Source organism: Rousettus aegyptiacus, unplaced genomic scaffold (assembly GCF_014176215.1).
Source record: "Rousettus aegyptiacus isolate mRouAeg1 unplaced genomic scaffold, mRouAeg1.p scaffold_m13_p_3, whole genome shotgun sequence".
NCBI classification, from domain to species: domain Eukaryota; kingdom Metazoa; phylum Chordata; class Mammalia; order Chiroptera; family Pteropodidae; genus Rousettus; species Rousettus aegyptiacus.
The window spans coordinates 121,992,789-122,014,713 of NW_023416306.1; the positions used below are offsets into that span (position 1 = coordinate 121,992,789).

The 21,925-nt window shown below is 34.8% G+C and overlaps 1 protein-coding gene across 12 annotated transcripts in view; it reads left to right on the forward strand.

Annotated features, from left to right (window-relative positions):
* The first annotated feature begins 925 nt into the window (after nt 1–925).
* AP4E1 (adaptor related protein complex 4 subunit epsilon 1) overlaps nt 926–21,925 on the forward strand; it is a 65,100-nt gene continuing 44,100 nt past the window's right edge. For 8 of the 12 annotated variants that reach the window (XM_036238809.1, XM_036238806.1, XM_036238807.1 and 5 more), the window contains exons 1-8: nt 932–1,167; nt 2,904–2,975; nt 5,427–5,550; nt 9,606–9,679; nt 10,821–10,942; nt 13,427–13,586; nt 15,358–15,524; nt 18,159–18,232. In XM_036238809.1, the coding sequence (XP_036094702.1) occupies nt 1,018–1,167; nt 2,904–2,975; nt 5,427–5,550; nt 9,606–9,679; nt 10,821–10,942; nt 13,427–13,586; nt 15,358–15,524; nt 18,159–18,232 (943 nt within the window). In that variant the 5' untranslated portion in view covers nt 932–1,017. Of the gene's footprint in view, nt 1,168–2,903; nt 2,976–5,426; nt 5,551–9,605; nt 9,680–10,820; nt 10,943–11,718; nt 13,587–15,357; nt 15,525–18,158; nt 18,233–21,925 lie in introns of those variants that run through there. The other 4 variants (XM_036238808.1, XM_036238814.1, XM_036238815.1 and 1 more) reach the window with 4 other exon arrangements.

Consider the following 21,925-nt stretch of genomic DNA (forward strand, 5'->3'; position numbering starts at 1 on the left):
ATAATGAATACAGTTTTGACTTCGTGGTCCCTCCCCGCCTCCGGGAGGATCTCGGGGACTCTCAGACAGAAGTCACCAGACCACATTTTGAGAACCGCTATACTAGATTATTCTAGGTAGAAACGCTGGTAACGGCAATAGATATCCTCTCTATGGGGAGGTAAATATTTATGTAGTGGCAGCTGTGATCAGTTGTAAAGTGGAAAATAACGGAGCGTTTTGAGAATGTAAAACAGGGAGACTTATCCTTGTCTGCCGGGCCAGGGAAGTCCACCCCAGGAAAGTGACCTTTAAACTGAGACCTGCTGAGTAGGAATCGGCCTGGAGAGAGCCGCGCGACCTCTTCTTGCCTTTCCGGGCTGTTTCCAGAATCCCAGGAGAAGGAGGGTGTAGGAGAAGCGACAGTAAGCACGAGTCCCCACTACGTGGCGGGCTTTGAACCCGGGAGGGTGGGTTTCGCTAGACAGCCGCGCTGTCATTCAAAGCCACCAGGTTTCCCAGCACCGCGTGGACCAGGGCCGCGCGTGACGCTGAGGGTCTAGGTCGATCCAGTTCCCCGGGGTTCGCTGGAGGGAGGCAGACAGGTTGGTCCCTCAGTGAATGGCGCCCGCATGGGAGCCAGGAATGCGTATCTCTGGATGCTGTTTTGGGCAGTGCGGAGGCGGCTTGCAGGACCAAGTGTAAGAAGGACGGAGCAGAGCGGCTAACTCCGGAGGATCCAGAGATGCGCAGGATCCTGGAGTTGCCATCGAAACCGCTAATGTTTGATCCCTCTATTCCTCCGCAGGACATCAACCTAGCGTGCAAGCCTGGAGAGTGGCTTTTCCATGGCGCGGACTCTCGCGCCCTCCGGCGGCCTCTCTCGATAACTACATTGTGCTTGTCCACGCGGGATGCGAATAAAGATTTCTTCTTCAAACAAACAGGAAGTGCCTACGGAGGCCGGGCCGGCGGCGGGGCAAGGGCCGGGCATGAAGCCGGGCGGTGACCGGAGCGCGGACGGCGGCGGTGGCGGCGATGAGCGACATAGTGGAGAAGACCCTGACGGCCCTGCCGGGACTCTTCCTGCCGAATCAGGGGCTTGGTGGGCCCGCGGCCGGCAAGGCGTCTTTCTCTTCGCGACTGGGCGGCCTTGTCCGCAGCATCACCGCGCTCACTTCCAAGCACGTAGGTGCCGGCCCGGCAGGGAGGTCAGGGACGCCCAGGGGACGTCCCCGCGCCTGGAGGCCCTGGTCTGGCGGCGAGCCGACGGGGTGCATCCTCCCGCGGGGCACAGGGACTGCGATTGTGTCCGTCCGTCTTTGCTTCTGTCTGGAAGCGTCACTTTCTTACCCGGAATGACAACTGGGAGGCCGGGTTTCCACAGTTGGCCCTGACACTGACTCATGATCTGGAGACAAATCTAATTTTTGAGCCTCGATATGTTTCTTGAACGTCGAAGTGGGAAGGAAAGTGGCAGTACATACTTCGTAGGTTTCGAGGATTAGATGAGACATCAAGCGTGTGAAAATACCAAGTGCGATAGAAACGTCAGCATTATTCACCTTCTACAAAGTTTTCCTGTTCAGTTCTTTCCCCTGGTTCTTTCAGCTGCTAGATGTCACACACGGGTACAGACCCTACTGTATGAACCCGTTTTTGAATATCTTTGGGGAACTTGGGGTTTTTAGGTTAAACCAATGGGTAGGGCAAAGAAAAAAGATAATTATCCCCAAATGTAAAATTTGCTGAGTTAGTCACTGCATCAGATGGACTTCGAAAATGAGCACTTATAATAGAAGTTATTAAATTCCCACAGACTTTCGGTAGTTGTACAGATTGTGTAGGATACCGATTCAGGGAGTTTATGTCCTTAAAAATATGTGTTATGTCATAATTTGTTCAAACATATTTTTGAAAGAGATTATGTGTTAGACACCGAGGAAACAGTAAAACACATTTACTTTTCTCAAGGACTTGGTCATTCATCTTGTGTTTAAGAAAAGCATAAGTAGTATACAATGAAATCAGTGCCTGGAGAGAAGAAAAGACAGGTTTTTTGTTCTAAGTGCTTTGAGTGTACAAAATTTTTTTTTTATATATAAACAAATGATGCTATAGTGGAGAGGGGGTGCTTCACATTCCAAATTCATAATTTATGGACTTAATATTGTTTGTCTAAATGGTTTATTCTTCGTTAATTTCGATGAGTTGCTGAGTGAAATTTTTAAAAACTTATTTTTGGTCTTTAATTGCAGTTTGAAGCTGTACCTAAGGTATTTAAATGTGACAGTACTTCACTAGTAGTTTCTGATTAGCCACCTAGTGGACATCTGCTAATTCAGTGTGTAATTTAAAGATAACATTATATTAGCCAAAAATTGGGGCCAATTTTCAAAAGCTTAAGGAGGTGAAATGCAATGCAAGCCTCATCATTGTATTTATTGTGTGTGTTAGTGAGAGATGGGAAGTGAGTAATAAGGAGGATAGGATAGTGTAAGGGGAAAAGACCGATTTCTGTTTCTGCCTTTTTCCCTCGTTTCATGAAGATTTTCATTTTAAGGGACGTGTAAGAACCTTATCCTGGGCCAGTACACGAAGAATTTCTTTTCTACTTTCTCTCCACTGTTAATTTTTGTTTTAAAAACCTTTTTTTTTTTTTTCCCCCCTGCTAAATTGTCCTTAAGGGAACAGTAACTGAGCAAAGAGGAAGGGTGGGTTAGACTGGAAATATTTATTGTTTCCAGGAATGATTCTGAGGGTTGGAGAAATGTCTTTAGGCAAATCTTAAGCACATAAATTTTATAACTCTCCTTTAAAATAATGTTTCTTATTTATTACAAGTATTATAAATTATATTTCCCCTTTGAAAATACTATTACAGTTTAAAAAAATTTATGCATTTAAATATATCACTTTTATAGGAGGAAGAGAAGTTAATCCAGCAGGAATTGAATAATCTGAAAGCAACTGTTTCTGCTCCTACAACAACTCTGGTAAGTTTGCGTAGTCAGTGCTAATACATTTGGAATTTGAAATCTGGTCTACTATTGACTCGATAGTGGCATCTAACTGATCAGTTGCTAAAATCCAATTTGTCATAGTCACAATCAGTTATGGATGGTTGCAAGTCTAATTTTAACTACATTTTGGTCTTTATTATCGACTGGCTGCAGTAAAGCAAGACTTGCTTGACTGATGTCAAGTTAATGCCAATATGAAGGTAATTACATAAATGTGGTAATACTGCTGAGACCCCAGTGCCAATCTTATTGTTTTAATGTGCATTGGGAAAAGATTAGGAGATATCATTTAAAACAACCTTTACAGACCTGAATTGATATATCGTAGATCTCATTTTATTATTATACATCTTGGACTGTAGATTGACAAGATAGAAAAATGGTTTCCTTGTTATAAAACTAAATGTATTGCTCAGCAGCTAAATTAGAATCTGGTTGTTTTTAAACTTGATTCCATACGGGTTGATTTTTCCAATGACATTCATTTCAGCAACTATTTCATGAATGGCTACTATATGCAGGTCTCACTGTAGGGCCGTCCCTACATAATTAGATTAAGATCAAAGTTTTTTTTCTTTCTAATTTTGATGTGATTTCACATAATGAAATTTTTCCCAAGAAATATTTATTCACCAAATATTTAGTGAGTGCCTTCTGTTCGTAAGTTACTGTGGGAATGTTCTCCCTCTAATAAAAATATTGGGGTGATCATTTTGTATGAATACATGAGCAAGTACACGAATAGCACTTGTAAAGTCTGAGAGAATGTGTATTTCCTTTTATCATAATATGTGGACAATTGAAACTCAAAATGTAGTTAATCTGATATCTCTGTGTGTATATATGTATATGTGTTTGTGTGTATAAGTTTGTGTATGTGTGTGTATGTATAAAATCATTGTGCTTCATGGTACTTGATAAAATTGTTAAGCAGAAATAGTTTCTCTCTTTTTACTTTGTTAGATTTCCATTTTCTATAATTGGCATCAATAAATACAATTTTTCTTGCTACCAGGCATAAATCTGTTGAGGATAGAACTAAGATAAATAGTTAGAAGTTAGGGAGCCAGAGTTTGGAAGGCAGAGTTTATAATTATGGCCATCCAACTCTGGGCATGCCTTAACAGACTATTCTGCCTCTAGGGTAGTCATGAAGAGATTGGGTGAGTTTGTTAGAGAATTCCAGCATTGAGGAATGCACTTTCTTCTTTAAAAATAAGAGAGTAACAATGTATGCAATATAATTTAATGTAAAGTTTATAACGACTTTTGAAAAACTAGGATAAAGTGTTAAAAAAACCGAGGTTGATATATAATGGCTTAAATGAACTCTTTCCACTCTTTATTGATTTAGATACCCTTTGAAGAGGGACTTCCAGTATCTTAATTTTTTCTCCAGTATTTAGTAGTTGTAATGTGCTAATGAATTGACTTTTATTACCTTAAACACAAGTGACCAGAATTAAATTTTATTCCCCTAAGATTTTCCTATGATTTCTTTTTAAAGTCTTCATATTTACATAAATGTGGTAATACATTTGAAACAGTAAATGTTGTCCTTACTTTAGAATATTTTATCTTATTGTTTCCTAAGGATTTCATGATTTAGTAATCGTGTGATATACTAACCTTAATTAATTTTGGGGTATTAAAATGGTCTGTTAGCTTTTCGTATTTTGAAACAAATTTATGTTTTGTATTTCTGATAAAAATTGGCTGTAAATATTGAGAATACTCAGTGATACAAATACTCAAAAAATGCAAAGGTTATTATACTAATAAAATTAATTTATAGAATCTCCTAAAACACCTTATTTGCTTGTGTTGGAAATATTGAAGGACCCAGTTAAAAATTAAATATTGGAATGGCTATACTATTAATGAAATTGTGCCCTTTAGTTCATAATAATCGTGAGGGTTGTTGAAAAAGAATGCCTATAAAATAAACTATTACATAGTACATATTGCATAATAATTCTGAAGAAAGTCTGTGTGCAATTTGGTTTTTAAATGTGAAAAATATTTAATTACAGAAATTATTACCAATTTGTGGGAATTTTATGGATGTTTAGCATGTTAATATGTTAAAATACTGTGCTGCATTCTAGAAGTAAAGTCAGATTTCTATGGGTGAAGTGTTTTCTGAGGATCACGTGTCTCACATTATAAACAAATTTTACATGAGGGGCACCTAGAATTAGAAATAGCTGCAGTTGATTTATAGTGTTCCCACTAACAAAATATTGAAATTATTTTACTAAAATAAATACTGTTGGTAGTTAAGTTTATAAAGTTTGACTTCAGGTGATTAATTTGTAATATATTCTCTTCACCAGGACTAAAAGATTCCTCTGTTAAATGATTGCAGCAACATAATAAAATCAAAACATTTTATTTACAGTTACTGTATATTTTACTTTTCAGAAAATGATGAAGGAATGTATGGTGAGACTTATATATTGTGAAATGCTTGGATATGATGCTTCCTTTGGCTACATACATGCAATCAAATTGGCACAACAAGGAAACCTTTTAGAAAAAAGAGTAGGTATGTATGTGTTTAAGACTTTTATATTTAATATTGTCCTTAAAGTTCCAGCTACTATATAAAAATGAATGATGACAGTTATATATGTTTTTAGAATACTGCCTTGTAATTTCCAAAGCTTTAAAAGACAATAGTACTTCAGAAACTCAAAGCCTATAAATGAAATCAGTTTTTTCTGATTCATAGCATTTGGAGGTAAAGAGATTAAAAATTACCTGTTCTTATGATAGTGGTTAGATAACTATATATTATTTGTCAAAACTCATTGAACTATGCACATAAAATGGGTGAATTTTCTTGTATGTAAATTATACCTTAGTAAAGCTGATTTTAAAAAGTCTCTCTAACCTCATCCGTTTAATGATCAGAAATGTTTCTTTAATGGAATAAAGCTGAAAATTTTCAGACTTGAGTAATTTTAAATATCCTATTCTCAGTTTCACAAATATTATCTATGATTAGAGGCATCTTTTAAAATTTTTTGTCTCTGTAATCAAACTCTAGGGCTATTAGGAAAAAATTCTTTCAAGGAGTTAAATCTTCTATTCATATAGATTCAACTTTATATCAGAATCCTAAGAAAAAAGCACGTTAGAATAATATGGGAATAGAACATGTTCTTTATTCAAAGAAGTTAAGAGTGTCATATTGTGAGGGACCAGCATACTTCACAGGTTACATTGACCTGTGCTGTCAGATGACGGTTGGGGTGGAAGAAGTCTTGGTAAAGATTCAGAGACTATATGCACATAACATTCCACTTATTAAACCTCACTCCACCCAAAATATTCTTCTAACTTCTAGATTTGTTTTATTCTACCTTCCAAGGAGAATGCCTCTGGCATCCTGTCTCTCCCTTTCTACACTCTAAATCAAGTTTTAACTCTTCTATGATCATTCAGGTGGCTCCTACTGTTATGTTGTTGCCTTTTCATGTATTAATGCCTTAGTTCCTGAACTAATTCTAAGATCCTTAACGGCAGGAAATTTTGAAAACAACAGATAGTCAATAATTATTAGATGGTTGGTGGTATAGTTATTTTGTACAACTGTTGCTGTATTCTGCTTCTTAGACTTTCATGTAATTTTTTCATTTCTAATTTAATTTTACTTTTAAAATATGTGAAGTGTTACTTGGTTTAAAAGTTAAGACTTTATAAAAAGGTATAATCAGAGAAGTCTTACTTTCATCTCTAGCCCTTATACCCAGTTTTCCCTTTACCCCCACAGGTAGCTAGTTTCAGTAGTTTCTGATCTTTTTATTGTTTCTTTTTGGGAGGAAAAAAAAACAACAAAAAAACAAGCAAATGCATGGGCACACACTCACACACACTCTTACACAAAAGATAGCATGCTATACAGATTATTCTACACCTTATTTTGACATTTTCATGCTTTTAAACAGTTGCTAATTTTCACTGGGTAGGTGGGCATACCGAAGTTTTTTTAGCCATATCCCTCTTGATGGACACATGTTTTTTTTTTTTTTTAATTTTTTGCTCTCATAAATAATGTTGCAATGAATGACATTATACATGTGTTATTTCATGGTTATGGAGGCTTATCTTAAAGGAGACCTTAGAGTCATTTATATTTAGATTCGCTACCTTCCTTAGGAAAATGTTTTATTACCAACTAGAAAGACACTTATTGTGGGTGTTAGATATTCTTTATCTGTGCTAATAAGTGGACTTTTTTTAAAGATAGTGTTTGAACCTTTTATATATCTTTATTCTGGTACTATTGCCTTATCTGCTTTCCCGAGATTTCTAATGCTCGTTTTGGTGATTTTTCTGATGGAGAATGCTTTCTTATTTTTTTATATGAATTTTGTTGAATAAATAAATTTCAGTACCCATTAAGGCAGGCATTATATTAGGTGCTTTATTTGTGAGATAGTATTTCAGTTTTACAGAGGAGAAAACTGAAATCCAGAAAGGTCAAGTCACTTGTGTCAGGTCATAAAGCTAATGAATGATGGAGTCAGAATGCGAGCCCCAGTTTTTATGCGTCAAACCCTGTATTTTTCTCTTATACCTCACTCTTAGTCATTTCAAATATTCTGGAATCATAGTTGTTATTCTTTGTTTTTATGAAAGCTTTTTCATTTTTTGAGTCACAAAATATCTTTTTCCCTGTTTCCTGATTGTCAAAACAGGAAATTCTTTGTAATACATAGAGTTTCATTGAGATTGTTATTGTATTTGTTCACTGACCTTCTTGTACCTTGATATTGATGACTTGGGTGTGAGTGATACCTTAGCTGAACAAATGAGTTATTAGTGATCTGATAAGACCTATTTTCTGCTTTAATGCTCTCTATGGGTTTTCTCACCTCTTTCTTGGCCCTAGTTAGTCCTTTTTTCTCTCACGATTGTTGGAGTAATAGCTCTTCTCCTCTGACCTTCAAGCGAAGATGTTGCAGTGGGTCATGCTGCTACTTGGTTGTGAGAATAAGTTTCTACAGACACAGTTTGGGTGCTGGGTAATGATGGCAGGATAGTTAACAGCCCTAATGAAAGGACTGAAAGAATTAAGAATGGAAAACAATGAGGATGAGCTTGGGAAATTGGGCCTCAAGGTAGACTGGAGAGACAGAACAGCTTAGGGGTTAAAAATATGAACTACTACTGGCTGAGTTTGAGTCCTGGCTCCACCATGTAATAGCTGTAGACCTTGGGCAATTACCCTTTTTGGGCTTCATTATTATATTGGCTATAATAATACCTACTTCACAGTTTTCGTGAGGATAAAATGAGGTAAAGCATGTAATGCACTTGACCCACAGTGATGAAGGACGGGGCGAATCTCTCTGAGTGGGGACTCAAGTCCTTGCCAAAGAGAGAGGAGGGTCCTTGGCTGCGCGCAGGAAAGAATTCAAGTGCATGCCAGAGTTAGAGACAAAAGGAAAGTTTATGAGAGAAGGAATAACACTCCACAGACAGAGACATGGTCTCTCAGAGACAAAGAATTAGAGAGACATCCTGAGTGTTTGAGGAATTCAGTTTACATGTCATTTTTAGTTTCCATGAATTATAGTTTAAAGACTTTATTTCCCTATTTTTCTTTGGTGGTATGGGTATGCAGCATGAAAGGCATGCTAGTAATCTCAGCCTTTGTTCTATAGGTTCCGTATGGTCTGGCTATGGTCTGGCCATAGGGAATGAATGGTTGGGTTTATTTTGGGTAGGGTATGACTTAAAAACTCTGTTTTCCTTTCATAGTTAGTTAGTAATCCCAGTAGGAGTCTTCCTTTGTTCTGTAGGTTTCCTGTGGTCTGGCTACAGCATGTTATAGGCTCTGGTTTAACATTTTGTCAATTTATGTAGTTCTCATGCCTCTTCCCTAAATCAATAGTAATTGTATAACAAATGTTTTCAATATGAAGGGTGACAGGAAAATTACATGGATCATCTAGATTCTGTGCACATGGCATTTGTCTTACTATTAATGTATTTTCTCAATTCAAAGACTTTTCTACGTTTTAATATTATCAAAATAAAAATGCTCAAGTCAGTGAGTACATTTAATGGGGCAGACAAGTTTCTTTCCTTAACAACTGTTATTCATTCAATAGTGTATCTTCAAATTGAGTAAATAAAGTATTGTTTATGACCTCATATATAATTTACATCCTATGGGTTGCTGTTAGGTAGCTTATTTAATAATACAAATAGCCAGTAACTCACTTCGAATAATTATACATTTGGCTATAAGATCAAAAATGTTTTGATTGATTGTATAGAGATTTACACAGATGGTAGAATGCATATATTCCTATTGTCATTTATAGGACTTTAAGTTAGTGCACATAGCCTTTTTTTCATTTCTGGTATATCTTGTGAAATACATAATTCTGAAAGATTTCAGGATGAACAACACTTGAAATCTTCCTTTCTGAAGTTTTTCAACCTCATATTTTGCAATTTGGTTTTGTATTTATCTGTAACTGGTATCTTTGGCACTTAAATTTTGTAATATATTCTTTGTTTAACTTCTTGGGAAAAGTTCATTTTTGGCAGAAATAATGAAACTTTCCCTCTCAAATTTTATAGGTTATTTGGCAGTTTCTTTATTTCTACATGAAAGTCATGAACTGTTGCTTCTCCTTGTGAATACGGTTGTAAAGGTACTGTATTTTATGTTGGTTAATATGAAGTCATAAGTTATTTCTGCAGGCATTTGACATTTCTCCTCAATCATATTGAATTAGATGTTTTTGGAAGAAGATAGGCTTACAGAATGGGCTTGCAGAAAGATCTTTTAGATCAGTTTCTGCATTTGTAAAATGAAGTTAATAATAGAACTTAACCAAGTTGTGAGGGTGAGATGAAACATCATGTAAAGTAGTAGTTGCTCCTGCTGCTGTTGTGATTGTTTATCTAAAAAGGCAGAGTTAGAATTATAACTCAGATCTCCAGGCTCCTAGTTGAATGTACTTTGCATGCTGTTGTGTCTCTCTTTAGGGTCTAAAGGGATGTATAGATAGAAATTGAATAAAGTCTTTTAAATTATAAAAGTCATTTTAAAGGAGAATAGAGTATAACTGGGCAACTGAAATGTACAGGTGATAAAAACACAATTTCAACCACACTCACAATGTATTTCCTGTTAAACTTTTAATCAAAATTGGCAATGAAGTACAATTGAATTGTTGAGCTTTTTCATGTTTATCTTGTGTCAGTCTTGATATGTGAGTCTGTGTGTGTGTGTGTGTGTGTGTGTGTGTGTGTGTGTGTGTGTGTATGTGTTTGGTACTTTCTGAATTTTAAGTTGTATACTCTGTTAAGGTTACTAGTAGCTTAAATTTTACCAATCTTTCAAAAATACTTCGTTTCTCTTAGAATGATATATAAACTTTATACATATAAAAGTATGTATGAATGCATGCATTTTATTTTATATATTTGAGAATTACTTCCTTTTAAACTTCCACTCATAGTATTAACAAGAAAAAGTAGTAGAATTGGTGTGTTATTAGTTTAGGAAAGTTTTAAAAGCTCTCATAAAGGTGACTGCTTTGGCTAGTATTAGAATATAAATACAGTTTCCTTTTGGAGCAGTTGCTTTTTGGTTATATTTATGTATTAATTCTATTAATGCAAATGAAACAGATATTTTTATAAAATATAAGGTAAGCCTGAATGTACAAATTAATTATAAAGTTAGCACAAAACTATTAAGTATGTAGGACCACTGCAATGTTGAGATTGCTATCTCTAGTTTCAAAATTTGCACTGAATGCTTTCTTTGCTTAATAATTATGTCAGGACTTGCAGAGCACTAACCTGGTAGAAGTATGTATGGCACTTACTGTCGTCAGCCAGATTTTCCCTCGAGAAATGATTCCAGCTGTTCTTCCATTAATAGAAGATAAACTTCAACATTCTAAGTAAGTAAATTCTTTTTGGATAGGTATTTACATTATTCAAAACAAAAATTTACGCTAAAAAATGTATTATAACTAACTTAATGCTTCTAGGGTAGAAGATATTATTCTTTGACTGCCAAATATAATGCAGAAATCCTTGATAATATCATCTTTTTTCTTTATGTGGATTTAGAAAAATGTAGGCAGCTTCCTATAGTTAAACTGAGAGACAGGAAGGTGCTTAATGTCAGGAACCCCTGGCTTTCCTCCCACTTCTACCACTAACCAGCAATGGTTCTGGTTTTCCCTTGGCTTTATGGGGTTGGTTGAAGCTCCTTAATTCTCACAAAGTTGTTTTGAGGATAAGGTGAAATAATGGAAAACATTTGGAAATGATGCCAGTGCTATGAATGCAGAGCTTCAGCGTATTGGAGGTGCTTTTACGTCAAAACTGCAGCATTCAAATTCTATTTTATAGTAGAATATGTCCTAATAGACCTTAACGTAGTATTTTGTTAATCTTGTCTTGTAAGTTTCCTTAACTTTCTCCTTAATGGTTGGCTTATTTTTTCACCATACTTGAATTATTTTGTGTTTTGATCACACTCTTAACTTCATAAATTTTGCAACTAGGAGAAAGTTCACAATTATGTTCCATTTTTCCTTTGTAATTACCGTATTTTAGTTATATGTACGTTCTTGATAAATATTTTTTATGACATATAATATTTCTTTATTTCATGTGCTTTAAGTCAATTTTTTAGTGTTCTACAGTTTTAAAATGTTGACTTATGACTTATGATTTGTATTTTTTAAGAAATCTTGAACTATGAATCTTCTAGCTAAAATGATATTTTTCCTACGAATGATAGAATAACTTGATAGGTTTTTCAGACTTTTATAATGTTTTGTTTATGTCAAATCTGTGTTTAGAGCAAATGATGGGTATAGACAATTAATTATTGGAAATAAAATATTAGCTTTTCTTAGATAATTATGGCTTGGTCTGATCATAGCAGAGCATATTTTTGTATAAATTTTCCATACCACCAGTGTTTTGTGATAATCATACTTGTTGACTCTTTATATGAAATTTTTCAGAGAATTTAATTTTTTCTTGTTTGTTTTCTATGTACTCTAATTTAAAATCTTGGCCTCTCCTGTCTTATACTAGTTAGAGTTTAGACTTTTTGAAACTCAACTTTTACAATTATGGCCATACCTTACTCCACTTTATGGAATATAGACCTAAAGAACGTGAGGCAGAACTACTGGTAGGCCAGTAGATGTCACAATGAAGATGCAAGACAGGGTTTGAACTTGACTTTGAATCCTTGGCTGTATTCCAGCATGACAGACCTAGAACCTGAATTCTGGTCTCTTGATGTCTAGGGTAAGTACCACCACTTAGGGCCAGGCCCAGGGATTCCTGAGCCTGCTCAAAGTTTATGTTCTTTTCCTCACCTTCCTACTCTCTTCCAGAACTAATATTGGTTAATACCCAATAGCAATACGTTAGGGTATAGTTTACAGTCACCATAGTATTAATGCTAATGACAGATATCTTGTTAATCTGAATTTTGCTATGGGAAAAGGATTTTCCATTACAGCATTGTTTTCCTAGGAAGATAGAGAGTTGCTAGTTAATAGAATTTAGTAGAAACTGGATGACCATTTTGTAGATAATGGAAATACATGCTAAGGAACTCTAAAAATAAATACTTCACTTCTTCGACATTTACTTTTGTTTTGAGTGAGCACCTCCAGCATAGTTTGCACATATGAGATATGTGGAAAAGGAGTGAGAATATAACAAGAACATACTTTCTTGAAACCTATATTATGCACACAGGGCAGCAATTTTATTTTTGCTTCTTGTGTGCTGGACATTATTTGTTAAAAATGAGTGTGAGACTTGTGTATACTTTCTTCACTGTAATGAATTTTTTGAATTATGAGATGGGTGAGGAGAGGAAAAACATCGTTTACTGTGAGTTCCCGTTTTCTCCTTTACCCCTAAAGTATTTGGATTGTGCTTACCTATGACATAAAAAAAGAAATATGAAAAGCTAGAATACCAAGGAGACTCATAAAGAGACTGTTTAATATTACTAGCTGAAATTACCTCTTACTGATTTAAACTTATTATTGATTCTTTTCCCAGTTTCTAGAGATATGGCTTTCAGAAATGGAATTAGGGAATTGAGAAATTTGTTTATCTTCTTTGTTCTGGTTTCAAAAATAATATATGCTTGCTATCAAAAAAATTCCATAACTAAATAAATATGTAACATGAGCAGTTCAAGCCTCTTGAGATCTTACCTCCTAGAGATAACCACTTTTTATAGTTTGGTGGATTAGAATAAAGAAATTAATAATAAATGTATAATTCTTTCTTTTTAGTTAAGGTGAAGCTGATACATTGAAATCATCTGGTCCATAATCTTTTCAAATTAAATGCCTAACAATTCAGATGGCTGTTTAGATTTAATTTTTTATTTTTAGGGAGATTGTACGAAGAAAAGCTGTTTTAGCATTATACAAATTCCATCTCATTGCTCCTAATCAAGTACAGCATATTCATATAAAGTTTCGGAAAGCACTTTGTGACAGAGATGTTGGGGTCATGGCCGCTTCCTTGCACATATACCTTAAGATGATTAAGGTAAGTTGGAAATTTCATCAGATTTTGAGTAGTTCCTATTAGAAATATATAGTTATGGAATTAAAAGAAAATTTAGATTTTTCAAAATGCTTAATATTTCAAGTTTTTATTGTTGGCTTTTTAATAGTAATTTTTGCAAATTATTGATTGCATGAGTTGTAGGCACATTACAGAATTAGTCTTCTTTTTAATGCCTAAAATATTTTCATGTTAGTAAAGAAGCATGGAAAAATGGTACCTAAGGAAGGCAGTTGAAATTTGGAGATTTGTGGTTTTTCAAGCAGTAACTGACTCTCTTCTATACAATGTCATGGAATGCATAACAGCTTATAAAAAAGAAGAGAGCCAGTTGGGGTTGTGTAAGGCATAGACTACATTGTTGAAGCCATACACTGATACTGTGTCAGATAAGGAAGGAGAGTTGAATGGTATGGTAAAAAATTTTCTAAATGGTGATATGGATTTATACTAATTCAACCCCAGTATATTGTCTGAAACCCTTTGTATCTGAAAGTATATGTTTGTGAGAGATTTCACGAGTACCTCATAATGATAGGGAATATGCTCTGGAATTCAGTATAAAATTATAGAACTTGAAATTTTCTTCGCTTTTTTTTAACATAAGATAGCTTTATTACATTTCTTTACTTCTAAAAAACGATTATAAAAAGGAATACTTTGTCTAAGTGTAATATTGTCTTTATGGGCATACTACGTTTGGAAAGTAAAGTTAAAAGTCATGAATATGTGTGAGGAGAATGAGGACAAAGGCAGGACCCCTATAGTCTACCACACCAAGGCCAATGGGTACCAGAGGAGAGGGGAACACAGGGACAAATGTGGATTTATTTGGGGGTGTGAGGGAGGTGTCAGTGAGCCACTTCTAAAAGATTAACATAAACATGCTCGCCGGCTCCAGGCCAGGACACACAGGCACACAACCCTCATACTGCTGCCCAAAGCTTCAGTGTCTTCACTTTTATGTATTAGGTGTGTATCCAATAGTTTGATATAAATAAATATTTGATATTAAATCTTACTTTTCTTCTAACATTTACTAGACTTTGAAACAGCCATTATTTGCCTTCTAAAAATTTGTCCTTGATGTATAATAAAAATTATAGTGATGAATCATGTTCATTTTGAAGAATGTGTATTTAATTTCCCCGGTCCAAGAGGTTAGTCAGATAATCAAGGTATACTCATTCAGAAACATATGTTTAAATACTATAAGATTAATTATTTTCTAATAGATTCACTAATTTGAAGGGTTTGAATGTTTGGGTAGTCTTGACTATGCTCTTCCACCCAGAGCACATTTAGCTCATTCACGTGGGAAGTCTTTTGCAGACAAAGTTCAGAAATTGTGAACAGGTCTCAGTTTTCATCAGAAATAGAGATATTATTAGTCTTTTTAGAATGCCAGTTCTTTTTATTTTTTTGATTTAATTGCTGGTGTTGACTATTAAAGGTTCTGTATAAGATGTAATTATAAAAAACTTGAAATGTGATTATACCGTTTGTGGAGACAAGTAGGGAGTGGTGGAAGCTTTTTGGGGGATGATTCAGCTTTGGATCAGGTAACCAAAAGAGTTTCATTGTGGAAGAAATTAAACAGATGAGAGCACTGTTTCATTAAAAGTGAACCTGAAACTTCTAAACGAGCGTGTAATAGTAAGATTCTCTAGCATTTGAACAAAGTCCATTTTATATTTGGTAAGACATTATTATTAACAGGAAGTTTTTGTTTTATTTATTTTTTTGAATGTAGGAGAATTCATCTGGATATAAAGACTTGACTGGGAGTTTTGTAACAATTTTGAAGCAAGTAGTTGGAGGAAAGCTCCCAGTAGATTTTAATTACCACAGTGTGCCTGCACCATGGTTACAAATTCAGCTCTTGAGAATACTAGGACTTCTAGGAAAAGATGATCAAAGGTAAACTAAGTAAGTTTGGTAGCCTTAGGTTTTCGTCATATAGAGCAGTGGTCCCCAACCTTTTTTAGCATCATGAGAATCTAATGCCTGATAAGTGAGGTGGAACTGAGGTGGAGCTGAGGTGGTGAAGTTAGTGCTGGGGAGTGGCTACAGATACAGATGAAGCTTCACTCTCCTGCCACTCACCTGCTGTGCGGCCCGGTTCTTAATATGTCACTGACCAGTACTGGTCCATAGAATCTGGGTTTGGGGACCCCTGACCTGGAGGTTTCATGATAATCCAGATTCTCTCAATGCTTAATTGGCTTAATAGTGATAAACAAACCACTGTAAGAAGTAGTAGCCATACAAAAATATACAACTTGCCATATTAGGCCTATGGACTATGGTTTGCTGACCCTTGCTTTAGTTGAATATGAGTGCTTCACCTTCTTAATCAGTTTGTCTGAATTACTCTTTTAGCCAATACTTTATATTAAACTTTTTATGGTTACCTTTCCAATTATATATGCATTTTGTAACTTTTTATTTTGCCATAGTTTTTTAAACTTGCAGAAAAGTTCCAAGAATAGTACAAGGAGTGCTCTTACGCCCTTTACCTAGATTCATCAGTTATTTGCATTTGCTTTCTCATTCTTTCTCTCTTTCTTTGTATGTGCATGTGTACACACATATTATTTTTATTTACATTTTTTTTCTAAGCTGTTCTAGAACAAGTCCAAGTAGATTTTAGTTTCCTGAGACAAAGAGTCACATGGTTTCCCGAGACAAAGAGTCACACGATTTGAGTCACTGATGTGTTTCTGTCTTAAGAAAATACTTGCTAATCAATGTTCTTACTTTATGAGATATAATGCTCTTTTATGCAGCAAAATAAATTTATATTCTAATTCTTTAGCCTAGCTTTATGAAAGGATTGTTCTCTAGACTGTTGCTTATAGTAATGCCTTGTCCATGTCATGTTAACATTTCTGCCCATGATCACCTGATGAGCGCTAACTGGGCTGTAGTGCTCTCGGTTTTGCTAAACTTTTTCTGCATTTATGAATCTCCACCCTGATTAAAACCTAGGGTGGAAGTGATGGATCAAATGCACATAAAATTTTTGTCTTAATTATATTTTATTTTATATAACCCATTCTATCTTATTGTGAAACTCTAGTTGGAGTTCATTGGAATTGTTTTAAAAGCACAAATTTCATGGTGATGCACCCAGATCTTACTAGTCTAAAAAGATTTAATGCCATCAAATGTTGTCAGGAAATAACTTTGGAGGCATTTAGTGAATTTACGAAATTCACTAACTCATTATATTCCTTCTTTCCTTCATGGATGGATTTGGAGAATATATACAAAGATGACTAAGAGGGTGCTTACCTTCAGAGAGCTCAGTTGAATAGAAATTAGGCACAATTAAAGTGAATGAGATTGGAACTCATAATTTTATTGAACATTAGAATGTTTTCTCCTTTGTTGTCCCAACTCTAAAAAGATTTTATTTCTTAAGACATGATTAGCTCAATGTGGCAAAGTAAACATGTTATTTTATAACAGATTCTAATGTATTTAATTGAAAGAATTAATTTACTGGAAAAGTCTTTTATTTAGGACTTTTATATCTGTTTGAGTATTTTTTAGTGTTTTATAGCATTCTGCTTAGGTTATTAATGTTTAACTTGATCATGTCAGCAAATATTTATACATTTCATGTGGTTAATTATATCTCTTATTCCAGACATTAGCTTTTACAATTTAGAAACTAGACTGTAATCTAAGTGTAGTATTACTGAATTTTGGGCGGAGGCGGGGGGAGAGGATTTGTAATGTCTACTATATGGTTATTGTCTGTGAAAGAAGTTCTTACACAAAATGAAGGATTTAAGAATTCTCACTGCATATTTATACTTCAGTCAAGACAATAAAAGTACATTCAAATTGAATCCTATAGCTGTATATTTGGAAAAAAAGAAATTTTCTGAAAAAGATATATATGCTATGTAATTCATATAGCTACAGATTTTTTGATCTTTTGGCTTGTTTGCTTTACAGTGTAGTGTCTTTGTATAGTCTATGCTGATGGTAGTTTTTTCCGTTAATCCTTTTTGACTTTTTAAAACATACAGAAATACCAACTGAGAAGCCATAATTTTCCCATTGGCATATTGGAGAGGACTTTTCTAGTCTTGGAAGATGAGTGCTAGGATTCTGTAAAGCACTGCATTTTCTTAAAGTATCTGCCTCAACCCAGTATTGTAACTGTAATCAGCGATCATAAAGACATAGGACTGTACAAATTTGTTAATTCCACAATATATATATATTTTTTATTTAACATAAATGAAAGTCAAAATTTTCTTTCTAAAAAACTAGTGCTGTTTAAAGAAAGGCAAATTTTTTAATATGTTGGTACAGGTTGAAGAAAGAGTTGGTTGACTTATGTTTACCTTCTTCATTGACTAGTCAGCTTTGATATATAAGGAAGTTAAACTCCTGGAAAAAAACAAATGGAATCTTTAAGAAGTGATTTTTTTTTTTTCACTTTTCTGTAGACCCTCAGTTTTAAAGAGAGAAACTGTATGTGTTATTGGGTTATAATACTAAAATTCTACTGCAAATAAAATGTCTTTTAAACAGGACAAGTGAATTAATGTATGATGTTCTTGATGAATCGTTACGAAGAGCCGAGTTAAATCACAATGTCACATATGGTAGGTAACATGTAAATGCTACTCTAATGACTAACAGTATTTTTCAGTATCATAACTAAATCTATGTTAGAATACTAAAATACTAAAAATTTCACTAGAATTTTATATGTTAATTTTTAAGATGGTTCTTTAGGTTATTATTTTTCAATGGAAGCATTGAAAATAATAGAAATAATTTGAAATTATGACATTGTTTTAAATATTGACCTAAATTTGTCATTATAGTTCTCTCTTTTTTAAGACTTTATTTTTTAAGAGAAATTGTCTCTTTATTGAAAGTATTCATCAACTTAGTAGACCCATTCCATATTTAAGAAGACAGTTCTTAAATAAATCAGTCACCTAGTTGTCAAATATTTATTAGATTTCTGTTATTTATCAGGCCCGAGCAAGATACTTGGAATACAGTTGTGAATAAAACAGTGTCATTGAGCTCACAGATAAGATAGGTGGAAAAGGATGAGTTGTAAATGCTATAAAGGAAAATTAAAGGATGCTTTGGGAGAATATAGCAGCTAACCTTAGATGAAGAGGGGAGAGCAAGGAAGGTTTTTATGAAAAAGTGGTATTTAAGAACAAAACTGAAGGATGAGTGGGATATATATATATATATATAACGATATATAAAATAGACTTTTGTGAAGAGTTAATATTTACATATCAATTTATACAACTTATAAAATAATTTAGTGATAAGAGACAAGAATAAGTTGGGGAGGAAACTAGAGAACTGAGAAAAGTATCCAAAAAATTTTCTAATCTTAGTAGCTAGAAGAAGGAACTATTAGTTCCTTACTGATCAGTCTGAGAAAGCTCAGTGAAGAAACTGGGATATTTAGAGATATTTAAAAGAAAGAAGTAAACCAGTTTGAATTTCGTATGCTGTTGAGAAGAGCAGTAGAAGAGGAATTGAGAGATATAACTCAAATGAAAAGTCATTTCTTAATCTGGTGAAGTGCCATGAAGTAGGGGACGAAGAGCATTACTTGTTTTTTCAGATGGTGGTGAACCGTGGATCTTTAAGAATAATGGTTGTAGAAGTGTAGGGTAGACAAGAGGTCAGAAATTGAACTAGTTAACTGTAATAAAAGTCCTTGACAAAGATGTAGTAGGAATAAGGAGCAAAGATTGCATGAATAAGACTAGTACAGGAAAAATAATGCACACGGTAGTGAATTGGGATAGTAAATTTAAAAGAATAGATTTATGTTTTGTATGTATAAATGGTAATTAAAGGCAATAAGAGTGGTTTATTCATTTGTTCAACCAGTATTTATTGAATGTCTATAAAACAAAAACTTGATTTGTGAACTAGATACAGATTGAGGAAGGAGTTGCTTGACTTGTGTATTCCTTCTTGAAAAGTGAGGGAGATGAAAGGATGGGTAAGGTAGACACAGGCCCTGCCCTTATGAGTGTATGGTATAATGAACAATTGATACTATCTAGGCTACTGCTATGTAATGAGAAGAATAAGGGGTCAGAGATAGGCAGACCCTTGTTGAGGCATGTGGTTTGGCTTGGAGCTGTCAGAAGATCCAGTGAAGTGTCATAGTCTTTGGAGACAGCTAAAGTAAGTTAAAACATTTTCTTTGAGGGATAATTAGTGTTTAGGGTAAGAGTTTGAAAGGCTCTCACGGAATTCTGTTTAAAATTAGCTCAGAGTATGCTTTTCTTCTTACAGAAAGTTTTTTTTTTTTTTTTTTGGTAATTGACATTTCAGCTTTAATTTTTTTATTTTTTTGAATAGGTAATATATGCACATGGTTCAAAATTCAAAAGGTACAAAAGGGTATACAGTGAACAGTAAGTGTCCCTTCAATCTTTATCACCTACTACCCAGTCCCTCTTCCTGGAGATAACCACTGTTACCTGTTCCTTTTGATTTGGAGAACACTGTATACCTGATATTTTTTAATGTTCCCCACTGGGACACCCTTCTCTTATTAAGATTGCTGAAACCAACACCAACAACTTGTTTCTTTGTAGGCTGTCAGTCCAGTGTTTCACCTTGCCACAGAAACTTCCTAGTTTCTGTTGTTTTGTTTATTTCCTTTATTCATCTTTCCATTGTTATGCTTTTTACCCCATATTTGTCTTGGTACAGTTTATAGCTTACACTGATTTTATCAATAGTAGAGTAATCCTAATATAAATATTTTTTTGCTTAAGAATGTGAATTTTAAATTATAAGCTTCATAAGGGCAGGGACTGTGTCTGTCTTATGGACCAGCATATCCCAGTATCTGGTACTGCGTTAATCAATGAGTAATATTTTTTAATTGAATTGGAGGAAAAGAAAGTTATTTTACTTTTATCAGTTATCTATCTGATAACTTAATACTTTCTAAACCATATATTTATGAAGGTCCATTATTATAACTTACCTTAGTGTCAAATCAAGAAATAAATCAAAGACATTTATTGAATATCTGTTATATGCCAGGAATTGTATAAAGTGATGTAGAGGATATGAACTATAAAATGTAATCTTTGCCTTCAAGGAATTTATAATATAATGGAAAAAATAACTTACTTATGACTAATACTAGCATAATACTAGTATAAGGTAGAATACAAAGGGGTGGTACAGGTAATAAATATTACATGAGTTCAATGGTAGTAGAGGTCACTGTGGATCTGAGGGTACTTAATGATATAATAGGACTCTGAAAGGTAGTAGGATTTAGATAGCCAGAAGGCTGAAAGGGTTTCTAAGAAGAGAGAACATGAGAAAAGGTGCCCAAATGGGGATGTTTAAAACAATTTCAGAGAGCATTGACTCACTAGCCTGAATGGACAGTTCATAGTGGGAGCATTGCAAAGACCATATTGTGGAGGTCTTCTCATGGCAGCCAAATAATTTTGGTCTTCGTACTGTATAAATTTGGAGGTATGGAAGATTTTTCGGCAGGGTACTAGAAAGATGAGAATGACATTTTTAGTAAGCTAGTGAATTGGGAGAATTGTATAAAATGGAATATAAGGGACAGAATTATCAGAAGTAGATAGGAGTACCTTTCCCTGTTTTTCCCACTAACTATACCTCAAAACTCTGGACATTATATGTAAAATAAACATAAGACTCTGAAAGGTGAAGAAATGAAAGTAGACTCTTTAGGGACCTTGGGGTGAAAGGAACACCACCATGGTGAGTACCTGTTTTTTTGTTTTTGTTTGTTTTTGTTTGTTTGCCTCATGTACCTCCAACTGGGTAATGGAGAGCCAGCAACCTGGAAATGCCAACAGATGTAGACAAAAATGCCCCATGAAAAAGCCTCTCTAGCAGAAGGACCAAGAAGAAAATGGCAAACTAGCAAGACAGGAAATTTTTAGACAACAGTCCCTCTATTCCAGCCAATTACTACACAGGAAAAACAGTGGTCCACCCACTGCAGCAGAGGCTTAGTAGAGAGCTGAGATTTCCACCCTCTTCAGGTACAGGGAGGTGCCCCAACCCTCCCACTGGGCTGATCGCAGAGAATCTCAAGAGGGGAGCAGGAATTTGATCCCTGCCAGGTATTAATGAGGCCCCCACTCCCTTGCACTGTCAGTGAACATGATGTGGGAAGCCTGGATTTCACCTTATCTAGGAACAGAAAGTAGTGAGGTACCCCTCCCCTCTTTGCTGGGTTGGCATTAGAGGAGGCCTGGTGGAGAGTCCAGGCTTTCGTCACTGGTCAGGGATTCTGA